We start from the raw sequence: 13,327 nt of genomic DNA, 5'->3' as shown, positions 1-13,327 counted from the left end.
CTGTGCATGCTCCAAAACAAATAACGTCTTAAAACATGAGTCATTGTTATAACTGATCTATTTATTTACACTACTGTCTTAGCTGAGCAGCTCTTTAGAAACTTATATTTATTTCCATCTGGGAAACAAACTAAAAAGATGCTGAATATCAGGCAATTTAGGTTAAATGCCAATGAAGCCATGAAAGCTCTGTATTACTAATTACAGGCCGTTCAGCCTTTGAGAGAATTAAATAATTTGTCTGGGTTCTAGTGGTCCTAGGACAAGGATGGACGTCCCTGAGCTGGAGTTTACAATTTCTCTGTAGTGTCACACCACCCATTACCTTGGGCTGTTGTAGCCTGAGAGACTGTATAATTTCTTTTTGTCTGGTACAGGAATACCTTCTGCAGCATTGCTCCTGTGGAGCTTCCAGTATCTTCCTTAACTCATATCAAGATACAAAAAAAAGTTTTGGTGGGAAGAGCAGACCTCACAGCCTCTTGGTTCAGACTGGAAACCCTTCTGATCTTTCCATCATCCCAGAAATCGGAGCAAATGCCGAGAAGCTGGGCAGCTGCAATGGTGAGTTCAAATACCTCTAACCTGCCCTCCCATTTGGCACTACTCGATCAAACAAGCTGCCCAGCCACTTTCTTTTCCTAGGAAAGACCAAGGATCTTGATCTAAGATGGAAAGCCTTATGCCTGTTGTTAGTCTTCTACCCTCTCAAGTAGGCACAGAACACATTCCTAGAGGATGACTTATTCTATAGACCAAGTGGAAATAAGCCCCAGCTGCAAAGCTTGGATCCAGAGACCAACTTTTCCAGAAGGCCGAGAAATACAGGGCTCAGCCTACTGATGATAAAACCAGATGAGAAGTCTGTTAGATGTGAAACAGCTCACTAAATGAGGCTGATCAGTTTATTTCAAACCTTGTATTTCAGCTTGTTTCTCATACCTGGTGAAACACGGAACAACTTTGTTGCAGGATTGACTCAGAGCCTTTGGGATCACATGGGGTCTTATCCCATCTTTAAATCCTTAAGGTTCTCATCCCATCTGAAGTCATAACTTGCTGCCAGCACTGCCCAGAGGCCATCCTAGCAGGCCACTGCTAAGATAAAAGTCCTTGCATTTCGTTGCAGGAAATGAGAGATACCCAGAATCAGGAAAGAGCCAGCCGATGGTCGGGCTCAGGAAGTCATCAAACAATAGGAACAACAAGGAGAATGAGTTCAAAGAAGTTGGGAGTATGGCTGAAGGACAGGCTTTTCTGTCAAAGGACCCTGCCGTAAGAAAGGTGAGTGAAAGGCTTGGAACCCGAGTCTGAGTGGGGCCAGTGGGAGAAGCAGGGAGAAGTTCTGCTCAGGCAGGTCAGAGTGAGGTGGCAGGAGAGCAAGTCAACCTTGTCTGCTACAGAGCAGAGCTGGGCCAGTGAGGGTCAGGGGGTCTGTGTCTTTCTGCTCCCAACCTTTAATGAAGGATTGTGTCTTTATGCCAAGAAAGGCACAAATGGATCACTGGTGCAGGGGAGAGGAGCACTGCACACAGCAGCATGGGGTTTAGTCATCAACTCCAAATAACTTACTGTGTGGACTCTGTCATAAGTGTCTCCACTACTAATGCTAGTGAGATTAAACCAAGCATTCATTAGCACTAATAAAAATTTTAGTGGATCAATCCTCAGCTGGCCACACTTATTACCAGACTCACAGCACATCAATGTAATTAGCTCCAGCCCTCAAAGTATGTTCGAGGGAAAGTGTTTCAGCAAATCTGTGTCACTGAAATCCAAGGGAGCGAGGATTAATGCTTTCCTCTCCCTTTCTTTCCCATTGTTTGTGTCTGCCTCAGTTCTTTCATGTTCTGGTGGGGTTCAGAAGTGCTGAAATGCCAGAGCAGAGGCTCTAATCAGAGTATTCCCAGCCCTGCAAAAAGGAAGGAGGAAGGAGTAGGTCTCTCATGGGAAAGACTTCATGAAATTTCCACCCTTAAGTTGCAAAAAGGTCACAAACATTTCAATGAACTTCAGAACTCAAATTAAGGCTGGCGTCTGAAAGGTGCTCCATGCTCTGCCTTGTGTCCAGCCAGCTTCTGGAGTATTTTAAGCATGTGGGAAGTTCTGATGACTTCACAGGACCATAGAACCAAGATCCACGCTCTTTAAACTAAACCCTCATCCTCTCTTGTCACACCTTATTATTGTCACTTAGTACTGGATTTTGTACCCTGAACGTCAAACGCCCCATTTATTCCTACAGTGCAGGTACTGTATAGGAATTCTGTCTGTTACACTCATCCCCAGGCTATGAGATACTATACACATGAACTGGCAGTTTAAATACAAAAGAGAGGCGAGAGGTGGAAGAAGGGATTATCACACATGTGAGGGACTGAGTCTAAAAAGAGATAAAGGACTTGACCAAGGCTATGGGTACATTCCAGGGCAGGGCTGAGAACAGAGCCTAGTCTGTTGCAAACGCTGGGAGATGGTCTTGCTGTCTCGTTATTTATCAATGTATTTGCTTTTTGGTTTTAGGCTCTGGATGTCAGCAAAAACATCTCGGTATGTACTGCCTTTGCAGTCTTGTGTCTACATATTCAGAGAGTAAGGCCAGTAGTGCACAGCACTGTATGAACAAAAGAGGTTTACTCACCCCCGAAGTTTTACTCTCATGGAGGACAGGAGCATCAGCTGCTCAGGCTTTCTGTGTATCAGCAGTGCTTGCTTGTCTGAGACAGCACCAGCACAACGAGAGACTAATTGCTGAGGCCTCAAAACCCACAGCACGCATTAATCCTAGCAGTAAACACAGGGGTTTGCTATTTCCATGAGTAAACAGTCTTGCTTACAGGCAATTAACTCAGTAGCACTGAATCAGGCGTTGCTGAGCCATGACCTCATGTGAAGCTTGGAACTGAAAACTTTGCAGATTCCCAAGAAAAACTATTGCAATAGGTATTGCTGGCTAGTAACTGTGGCTGAGCAGCTGCCAAGTTGTGCTCTCAAGGTGGCCACAACTCCAGTAGTAATGGCTCTGCTGGTGGCACAGCAGCACCAGCACACAGTGAGGTGGAACCTCGGGACAGGGCAGAACAATGTCAGGAACGTGACAATGGTTTGAGAAAATCACTGAAATGGGAATAATTTCTCTCCATTATGCTAGTTCTGAGACATGATAATTTTTGTTCTGTTCCCCAGGTTTTCCAGTCATCACTTTAGGAAATTCAGAACAGTATAGAAAAAAAAAAAACCCAAAACCCTAACCAAAAACTAACTAACGAAACAAAACCATTAAATTTTTTGATTCACGGCTACATTTACTTCATGGGTCCAGAAGAGGCCGGCCTGGGGAGAAGAGAGATTAGAGATGGCCTCCTGAGACTCCCTGACCTCCTGATAATCTCTATTAGCATTTCAAATGTAAGGGCCCAATAGCTGTGGCTTGCCGATGTGACAGGGAAACAAAGGCTTGATCTCTTCTAATTCATGGTCCACAAAACTACCACCTTAAAACGGGCTGATACCAAAGCACCTGGCCTAATAGAAAGGATAATAGAGTCAAACTGCTTTTTTGGGTTTCGTTGTAAAGGCCCCCTACGTGCATGTGAGTAGGTAGGAAACCAAACCAATCTTCTCCTTTAGCACAGCATAACAATAGGGTAAAACGTGCCCTTAGGCAGCTACTCAGCATTCACCAGTGAGGTGCCCTCTCTGAAATCCTAAATCAGAAAGAACAGCAGAGTCCTAGGCAGAAATGTTTCCAAACAAACAAACAAACAAACAAACAAACAAACAAACAAACAAAAGTAATACCCAAAGTTCATCAATCCTGTCTCCTTGTGTCATATACAAGTTCAGGCTGGCCACTGGGCATCATTGCAGTGTTAAAAATTCTTTTGTGGGCCCTGACCCCTATCTGTCTGAAATAAAGAAACTTCCCTCTTCCCACCACCCTGGAATGCCCCAAAGTATCATATGTTGACCAGATGAAGTCTGCCAGCAACTTGCCTCTAGTCCTTTAAGTTGTGGTTTCTTTTTGCTCCCTAGGGTGAGAGCCATGCTTGGAGGAGGGTGAGAGATCTTATGAGGAAGACGCGGTTGACGAACCAGAACAAGCTGGAGCTGTCCTCTGCTGCCCTGAAGAGGTCCTGCCCACAGCTGTACAGGTGAGAGAATGCTGTGGGAGATTTTCACTTAGTCTTGGGAGAGGTGGTAGAAGGTTTACCTCTGGTTGTTGCCGCCTGGAGAAAACCACTCCATACCTTATTTCCACTGCATATGCTGGTCCTGGCTAGCAGTAGCATTTGCTTCCTTAGTGCCCAGATGCTCTAGGATCCTAACTGGATGTTAGCTGTGTGAGAATCATGGAAACATTAGGGTCCCTGAAATAAGGTGCTTCTTCCCAGTAAGGGCAAGGAACGGGTTGATGACAATTAGCCAGAGCCATTCTATAGCTGAATTATTTGTCTTTCTGCTCCCTCCTAAGAAGCATTGCAGTCAGCATTAATGTTTGCTTTTGTCTGCTTTCCCACTTTTCATCCAGTGGGACAGACCATATTGTACCTGATGTGTGTTGGGATGGGGCAGTCAGGATCAGCTGGATGGTTTTTGTCAGAGGAACGAGAGATGAAGTTTGCTGAACGTGTGCTCATGGGTGGGACCTGTTTGTTGCTGTAGATGAATATTTGGGTCAAATACCAGGTCTTTTTTCTATTAAGTGATCTATGCTGCTCCCCTTGGGTAAGTTTGTCTACCAGGCTGGCTGTAGCCTGGCCTCTGAGCTAAACTGTGTGGTGCATGTCCATCTGACAGTTCTGCCAGCTACCCCTTGCACAGATATTCCCTGTGCACTTGCCAAGTCCTCCCAGCTAGTCCAGTAAATTTGGAGTGTTTGTGTATGTAATCAGGTAACAGGAAGAGCCTGGGTATCTTAGTCACCAAAGCAGGAGCATTACATGGAGCTGTGCACCTCCCTGCATGTTTTTTCAGCTGAGGTCTCAGTTACCTTCCGTGGAACAGCTTAAATGTGCTTAAGCCCTCCTCCGGTTTTAGAGGGGGTGATGGCAGGGAAACAGCAGTTGTTTAAGCACTCAGGAATGTCCTATTGTTCCCCTTAAGACAGCCTGTACCTACCTAACTAAGTGCATAAGGGAACTGGGAATCTTATAATTGCAGCTGGGAAAAAACCCCTCTGTAACACATGGAGTGATTTTTCCAGCTGGGAAAAGGTTGGTCGGGGCCCAAGCACACGTAACAGGAGAGCTTCCTCCTATTGTTTGGGAAACTGAAAGAAACACAAAGCAGAGAGAGATCAAACAGTTCCATCTAAAATAGATGGTGAACCAGCTGGGGAAAGTATACAAACTCCTGTGAACCTTCCCTCTAAACCTGAATAGAACCAGCACTTTTATTTGGGTTTCAGAAAAGTTCTCTTTCTAACTTTCTGCTTGCCCCATCTCCACAGCACAGAGGACACTGCCAGCACTCCCTGCATGAGAATTGAGGACTAGGTCCTCAGCTGCCTAAATTAATGTACTTCCAATGAAGGGTCAGCCCAATAGCTCCTATAAGAAATTTTAGCTCCTTAGAAATTGAATTAGCCTTCTAGAATGGACAACTACTGCTATCATGGAAATGCTGTACAGCAAGATGCCAAATGGACAGTTTTTTGCCTGGCTGTATCCAGGCATCTTCAAAGCTCTTGTACTCTGATTTTTGCAGGCAGTTTTCAATAGCTGATGAACAGCCTTTTCTTCTAACTTTCTTCTCCCATATATTTATATAAAACCCTTGCCTCTCTTCATGCCCCTTATTTCCCTCCATTTCCTTTTCTCCTTCATTTTAGCTCTTATTCCCCAGCCCTCTCTGTATTTGGTCTTGCTTTTTTTTACCCCAAACCCAGCAACAGCAATGTACTGACCCTGTCTTTTTCACTGGTATGTGGGAAATTTGGGCACCTTGTTCATGTGGCAGTTTGGATATGCAGTTGCCCTCAGCTTCCTATAAAGTAATAAGTTAGGCTTAGTGGATCAATGACAGACTAGCAAATGCTGCTGGACAGTAAGACAGACCCCTCCTGCAGCAGTACCAGAATGGTAAAGCAATAAAGTCTCACTCATCTGCAGCTCTTGGCAAAGCAAACCTTAAGGCCCTGATACTTTCAGCATTTAAAGCCACTGTCTTTGTTATAATTTATGAAACATGTTTGTCCTGGCTCCTGGTCCTGTTTGTACATGCAGACCTATGGAGTTGGCTGGCTTTTGCTTACCTGGGCTTTCTGAGGCTTCAGGTCTTGTACTGAAACAGGCTGATGCCTGGTGCCCTGTATGAACATACAGCTCTGAAGGAGTCAGATTTGTTGCTTTTGACACCCAGTCGCACTTGAGTCATTTAGGTAATTAGAGAAAGTCTCTTTGTTTTTGTTACTAGGTCAAAGAAAATCCCCTTTCATGCTCCTACTCTATGTATGATGAATGATCTACTCCAGGGTGGTTGTTTTGTTTTTCTTTTCTGTCTCTCTCTTTTTATTTTTTTTTTAACATCCACAAAAGAATTCTCATAGCAGAGAGGACTTGGTTCTTCTAGCAGGAGAGAGGGGAGGCCTGCCAAGGTAAACATACTGGCACAAGACTCAGTGGTTTGTCATACATTGTTCCAAACAGGCTCAGGTTTTCATTTCATTTTCTTTTTCCTGCTAGTATATTTGCTCCTGCAAAGCAGCATCCATTCTGTGCAAAGGACTGACTTCATTATAGTGTTGTGAACTTAAGCAGCACACAGTCCTCCACTTTCCAGGGCAGGATCTGATGTAGGAAGCTTTAGGCAATTCCCTCCTGGCATTCCAGTGCAGATATACCCACCTGGGTATCTACTGGAGCTGTAGATTTAATGCAGATGCATGGGCATGAGCTAACCTCATAAATACAGTATTTTTCATGGTAAAGATGATAGTTCCAGTTTGAAGCCACCAAAAGCTTGCTGCTGTATAATGCCTACTTTGTGGCTAGTGTGAAGTTAGCTAGCAAGGACAGTGCAGTTCTAACATTACAAAATCCCATCTTCAATATTGTGTAGTAAAGGTTGAAAAGGGCCCAAACACCTCAGGCTCAGATCTGAATGACACTCTTCACATGGAAGATTAATACTAAGGTGTAAGCCACCAAAGAATTAAAGAACATCAAGGCAGAAGATTGACCACTCCATTGTAAAAGATCTAAGAGCAGAACAGAACATAAAAATGTACAACGTTGAGAAAAAAAACCCAATATAGTAAAATAACCCAATATAGTTTGCACAGTAAAGAGTCTGCACCACATGAGCCAGGACCTTGAGCTGAGAATCTTTCAAATTGAAGATTTGAAGTAAATAGTATCAGCTATTTATTTTCTGTAAATAACTTCCAAATATTGCTTAAAAAAACCCAAAAAACAAATGACAGCTTTTTTTCTTAAACAAAACCTATTTTAAAGAGGTGTCTAGCAAGTGTTTCAAAAGGTTTGTCTCTCAAAAGCCCTGGAGACCTGAGCTAAGTAATTTAAACCAATCAGGATGTATTATACTTGTATCAATCATTTGTATTAAATAACAAACAAAAAAATAAGTCCACAGCAGCTAGTTTAGTGTTGCTCTTCAAAACACTTAATTTCCTACTTACTACTTAAGGCCAGAAATTTTAACTTCCCTGTGACATTCAGCCACAAGTCTATCCCTCATTGTCCAGCTCGGCAGAAAACACTGGTTGCTTTGAACAAAATTGTATTTGTGTCCATCCATTACAATGTGGCTGCCTGCCAAGTGGTGCATCTTGTGGCTCTCTTTTTGGATGCTGCCACAAATGTTTGGACAGCATCTGTAATGGAATTTCAGACTGGAGAGGGGGAAGCTGCACTTGGTATAGGTCAGATACATAATGCACAGCATATTACTGTTAAGAACGTAGCCATGCATTCTGGCCCCTACCAGCTTCATTTGTATTTTTCCATTTCTTAAGGCCAGATATTATGTCTTCAGAGCTAAGGAAAACTGAGAGGAACTCCATGATTGTTCTGGGACAAAACACAAAGAATGAAAACTTATGGCCGTTCTGATAACCTGAGTCAAATGGAGCAAGGTAAAGTAAGTAAAAGCAGTATGTGTTTCTTTGTGGGTTGGGGTTTTTCACTTCTTCTCAGCACAAAAATGAGGAAGTCCTGTTATTTCATCCAGACACACTCCATCTTGCAAAGACAGAAACAGATCCAATTTCTGAAGTTCAAATTATGTAGATTGATGCCTACTGAGGACTAGCCCATATATATTCATTTTTATAGTCCCCCAAATTTTAGGTTGCTGTATTTTTTGTTTAAATCACAATTTAAAGGCAACTGTAGTCATACAGGCTACATCACACAGCCTTTTTACAAAACATAAAAGGCACTAAATTAATTTATCTGCAGTCAGTCAAAAGACTTCCAAATAATAAGCCAGTGAGACGTCTTGGGAAAGAGACAATCTGTCCATAATAAAGACTAAAAGAAAACCAGCCTCAGCTTCATATTCCAGCTTCCCAACTCAGCTCACAGGTTAAACACAGAGAAACTCTCTCTAATCTCACATTCACTGCATGCTTCTGTTTCAGAAAGTCAAGGCAAGAACACCAAAGGACACATAATCAAGAATCCCATGGTTACTCTGTGCAATCTACATCCTACAATGGTCAACAGAGCAACTCTGAACTGAGTGTTGGAAGGAAAAGAAGGAAGGGGGATGTTGAGAAGGGTCTGTGGGCAGATAAATGCTCAGCTATGTATGGCTTCGCTCCCGAATCTGAAGTTTACTTTAAAAAGTCAAGCCACAGATGGAAATTGCTGTTAGCATCTTGGCAACACAACCAACAGAGACTTTTAAGATTTGGAAATTCTTCCTCTTCTCTGGGTTGGGAATAGAATTACCTGAAACACTGAAGCTTTTAAACTCTCATTACTTTCTGGGGACTTGTCCAGCTGAAATAAACATTAGCTTTATGGGACATAGCGTCATCCAGAGGAGTGCTAGAGACTCATTGCCCAGGGCAGAGGTGGCTGTTGAAAGGACAGTCTCCTTCCTCTGGGGAACCTGAGTTGCAGTCTTGGTCCCTAGCACAGTTCCTCCCTTCAGAGCAGCAAATGGCCAGCTGTGCCATTTCACTGGGATGCAACAGGAAAACAAAGTAGGTAAAGCTTAGGTCATTCCTGAATCCACTACCAGCTTCCTGTGGGCCTGTTCCTTCTGCAGAGGCCCCTGAACTCTGCTGCTTTCCTGCACAGAAGTTGGCATTGTACACACTCATTGTAAAGACCAGAGTAAGCAACACTGTAGAAATCAGCCTTTCAAGAGACTGGAAGGGGCATCCAGGGCAGCCTGTGCCCCACACTCAGCCATTATGTAATTTTTTTTTTTTTTTCCCATGGGGGACAGGACACCAGGCTTGAATTCCTGCTTTTAAGTCCCAGTGAAGTGCTCTGTCTGTGCAGGTGGAGGCCCGAGGCTGTAGGTGGGGCAGTCATGCTGCTGTACGGCTCTGCCTGCACTCTCTCTATGGGAAAAGTTGAGGGCAGGAAGGCTGCAAGGGAAAGTAATTCAAACACATACTTTATAAACTGGTGCTCTTGTGGGATACACTAATAACTGTGTAACACCATGACTGTGTGTGGAGGCTGCCTTATTGCCACATGTCCGCTGCTTCCTGACTCAAGGAACATGCTTCTGAACATCCCATGGTTGCAGAGCTCTCTGCACACGAGCTCTTATTTGTACTAGCAAAACAATTAATACACAGAGTAAAGATTTAAGTAAACTAACATTGTCTCTTGATAAAGGATTGTTCTACCCCATAAATTATAATAACATTACAAGTCAAGCAACTGCTGTTTAAAAATCCCTCCCCAACGCCAGCTTGCCTGAGAACCAAGATTTGACGAGCTGGCAGGAATGATCAGCTTCAGCAGGCTTAGTCTTTCAGTAACAGATGCTTGGTCCTTGCTCATCCACGGCAGCTGGAGCCATTGGAGTCCTCCAATGAGCAGGATCTTTTCTGGGATTTGGAGCATCTCAGCCATGCCATTCCAGGGCAGGTATAGTTTGCAGGGATGAGTGAAGGCAGGGTTCAAGTACTCAGAAGGGTTGCTACTGTTGTTATTTACCATCTCAAAAAACCCCCACAAACACAATGACCAAACCCCACAACCCAAACTCTGATCCTCATTAAAAGGAAAAAGGCTGTGCTGACTCAAGGTTAGCACCCTAAAGGTGCTGTGTTTAATGTTTCAGTTGTAGCTGCTGCTGCAGGACTTAGTTATTCACTGTATATCTTGCTAGCTTCATCCAAAGCTAGAAAGATTCATTACTTGATTATTCTGTGAATAGTCTATATATCTCCATAAATACAGGGGACAAAAATCCTGCATTAATTTACATCCTCCATTGTCCCTCCAGCTTTTTTTACAGAGACTGTACAGAATGTGAATCAGTGCAAACTGAATTTAAAGTGTTTTAAGACATAGCATCATGAACTGGTATTTCCTATAACCCTCTCTATTCATGGTAGAGTTTGTCAGGTGTTTTGTGTTTGTTTGGTTTTTGTTTTTTTTTTTAATAAGATCAACTAGCACTCTTTAATGTATCATTATATTAAATATGTTCATGTATTTTCAGAAATAAATGTATTTATAATGTGTAACATACTGTATAGTTCTCCACTCCAGGATCCATTATAATCCATGTATATGAAATTTAATAAAAGTATCACTATTATGATAATTGTTTTCAGATATTTTATTAATGAACACCTGGCTTGTAGTATAGCAACTGCTACACCTTTAGGGTGTCAGGTGAGCATAGCTACTCAAGAAAGGAATTGTTACCTCCAAGCTTTTAAAAAACTTCTTTAGCTTTGGCAAAGAAGCAAGTTTGGTCTTTGGAAGCAGGTGCTGTTCTCAAAGATCTAGAGGGTGAGGACAGCCTTTTGAAAGTTCAGGTATGACAAAACATACGTGTTAATTTTGAGCACCTTTTTATGAGATGCTGTTGCTGGGCTTTGCTTCCACAGACAGGCAGCGCACACAACAGTTCCAAAAAGAATCGATCAAGGCACTGGGACAAAGTGTGCTGATGCTCAGCACTGGGGTTTCTTTCTGCAAATTGGATTCAGTAGCAGTACTACACAACAGCCTCAAATGACAGATCTTAGCTGCCTCTGGGGTGCTCTTTCTCAGCCTTGATTCCCAGGCAGCAGCACCCTCCTGGGACAGAGCAGCTTCCTTTCCCCTGCAGGTGTCTAAGCCACTGTGTACAGCACCCCCAACAGCTTTAACTGAACTATAGCCAGGGGATACAGACTGAAGCTAAAGAGGGTGCTGACACAAGAAGTCACACAGGTACTCAAAAGAAAGTAATGGTGAAAAGTCAGTGAGGCTCAGTTAAAGAGTGGCCTAGAAAAAAAGTAGGCCAAAAATGCACCTGTGAAGGTGGAAGGGAAAGAATACACCTTTTGCAGAATATTGCATAACAGGGGCCATGAGAGCCCCTAATACCCCAGTGGCATTGGAGAACAGACAGTGAACACAGGGCTAGTGCAACACAGGAGGAAACCTCCAGGCTGCCTTTCACCCTGTACCAGTGCTTCACAAGAGCAACTCACATCTCACTGCTGCTCACAGCCCTCCTGCCAGCTGAGGGCCAAGTAGCACACCTTAAACACAGAAGACTCCACAGAGTGGATAAGGGAATTAAAGCCTATTTCTTTGCTCACCCACCTCCACTTAGCACTGTACCCTACCACCAGGCATCATACCAGCCTCCTACACACAGCCCTGTACCAAAAGAGACAGGCGCTGCAAGGGAATCTATGCAATTCCCATAGGATACACGCCCAGAGCTTCCTGCCACTTTGGGATGGTTTAGTAACCCAACAAAGGGCAGCAAGGACTTGACTCTCACAGCCCTTTCAGCATCCACCCAGTCATCTAAGCTCTCTACGCAAATATTTGTCTCTTTTACTGAGACCTAGGAAGGCTCCAGTAGCAGACAGAAGGTGTTTAGGTCTGGGCTTACGCATGCACAATTAAGGCCAGTGTCAGAGCACCCTGGTGCACTGAGGTGTGGTTTATATTACTCCTCTAATTGCCCAGTTATTTAACATTACAGACTGCTACTAAAGACTTGTCGGGAGGCACATCATGAGTTTACACTCAGCTTTCCCAGACAGCTCCACGTGTACCAAGGTCATTTAATTGCCAGAGGTCTGCTCTAAAACAGGAGGCTGTTTGACCTATATTCAGATAATATTTTTCCAGCCTGTGATCTCCTTCTCCCTCCCACCATACAACTTGGAACAGTCTTTCCTTCTGGTTAGATTTTATAAGCATGGAAGACAATGATCACTGGTTATCCTGACAGTAGAAGGGAAAAGAATTTCTACTAGAAAAATAAAAATATTAGATTACTCCTGAAGTTTCTTGGAATGGCAAAAGAATTAAAATGCAGATCCCACCACTTGCTAACATTCTCCAATCAAAGAGTGTCAGCAAAACCGAATTAAAAAGAACATCTGCTGCCTCAAGCAAGCTACTGATCAGTTCTTTGCTTCCATGTATAAGTGCTATTCCTCCCTTTTAAAGGCACCAAAACAATACAATCAAGACTTCTCTTCTACAGGAAGAATTTCTAATTAAGCCTTAGAGGAAAAGAGGGAAAAGCATTTTTCCTTCCCCTCAAGGCCTACCCCATCAGCTAGAAGCAGATCTCAGCCTAAGTGCAAGCACCAGAGCTCCCCCAGGCTGGGCAGGAAGGAGGGGGGGGAGCCCCATTTCCCTGTACTGCCGGGAGAGCTTTGCTGTGCCCTTTTCACCCAAGACCTCAGAAAGCAAAGAGGGATGCTGCCCAGCTGCTGAGACTGACAACACTACACTGAACTGCTCCTGATGCTCCAAATGGCAGGTTTTATATCTCATCTAAAAAAGAAGTTAAAAAATTAAGGAAAGCACTTTAATGCCAGCAGTGATGTCAAATTAACTTCAATCTAAGGCCTTTGAGGACTCCTAACTGCCTACTGTCACATGAAGGCCTAAGATTAAGCTCTAAGTAAAGTTTGATAGTTTTTCCCCCTGAAGTTCAAGCAGCCTAGGCCCTTTTATTAATTTTTTCCAGTTGGAATGATGTTTCCATGTTCTCATTCACCAGAAAAATGCCACCTACCCTTTTCTGTTTCTAGGGCAAGAAAGACAAGTTCATGCACAGCATCATTAGGAAGGCCCATTTATGAAGTGCTTTAACATCCTTGTTTTCCAGTCCTGCAACATGAGCACAGCCCTAATTTACCTAG

The 13,327-nt window shown here is 43.5% G+C and overlaps 1 protein-coding gene across 4 annotated transcripts in view; it reads left to right on the top strand.

Annotated features, from left to right (window-relative positions):
- The window catches only part of LOC136364238 (uncharacterized), a 30,868-nt gene extending 20,110 nt beyond the window's left edge, over positions 1-10,758 (top strand). For 2 of the 4 annotated variants that reach the window (XM_066323967.1, XM_066323970.1), the window contains exons 4-9: positions 378-564; positions 1,130-1,284; positions 2,524-2,550; positions 4,036-4,154; positions 7,979-8,103; positions 8,606-10,758. In XM_066323967.1, coding sequence (XP_066180064.1) covers positions 378-564; positions 1,130-1,284; positions 2,524-2,550; positions 4,036-4,154; positions 7,979-8,075 — 585 coding nt within the window. In that variant the 3' untranslated portion in view covers positions 8,076-8,103; positions 8,606-10,758. The remainder of the gene's footprint in view (positions 1-377; positions 565-1,129; positions 1,285-2,523; positions 2,551-4,035; positions 4,155-7,978; positions 8,104-8,605) is intronic. The other 2 variants (XM_066323968.1, XM_066323971.1) reach the window with 2 other exon arrangements.
- The last annotated feature ends 2,569 nt before the right edge of the window (positions 10,759-13,327 follow it).

This window comes from Sylvia atricapilla, chromosome 8, assembly GCF_009819655.1.
Source record: "Sylvia atricapilla isolate bSylAtr1 chromosome 8, bSylAtr1.pri, whole genome shotgun sequence".
Lineage (NCBI taxonomy): Eukaryota > Metazoa > Chordata > Aves > Passeriformes > Sylviidae > Sylvia > Sylvia atricapilla.
This window is presented reverse-complemented; position numbering and strand designations above follow the sequence as displayed.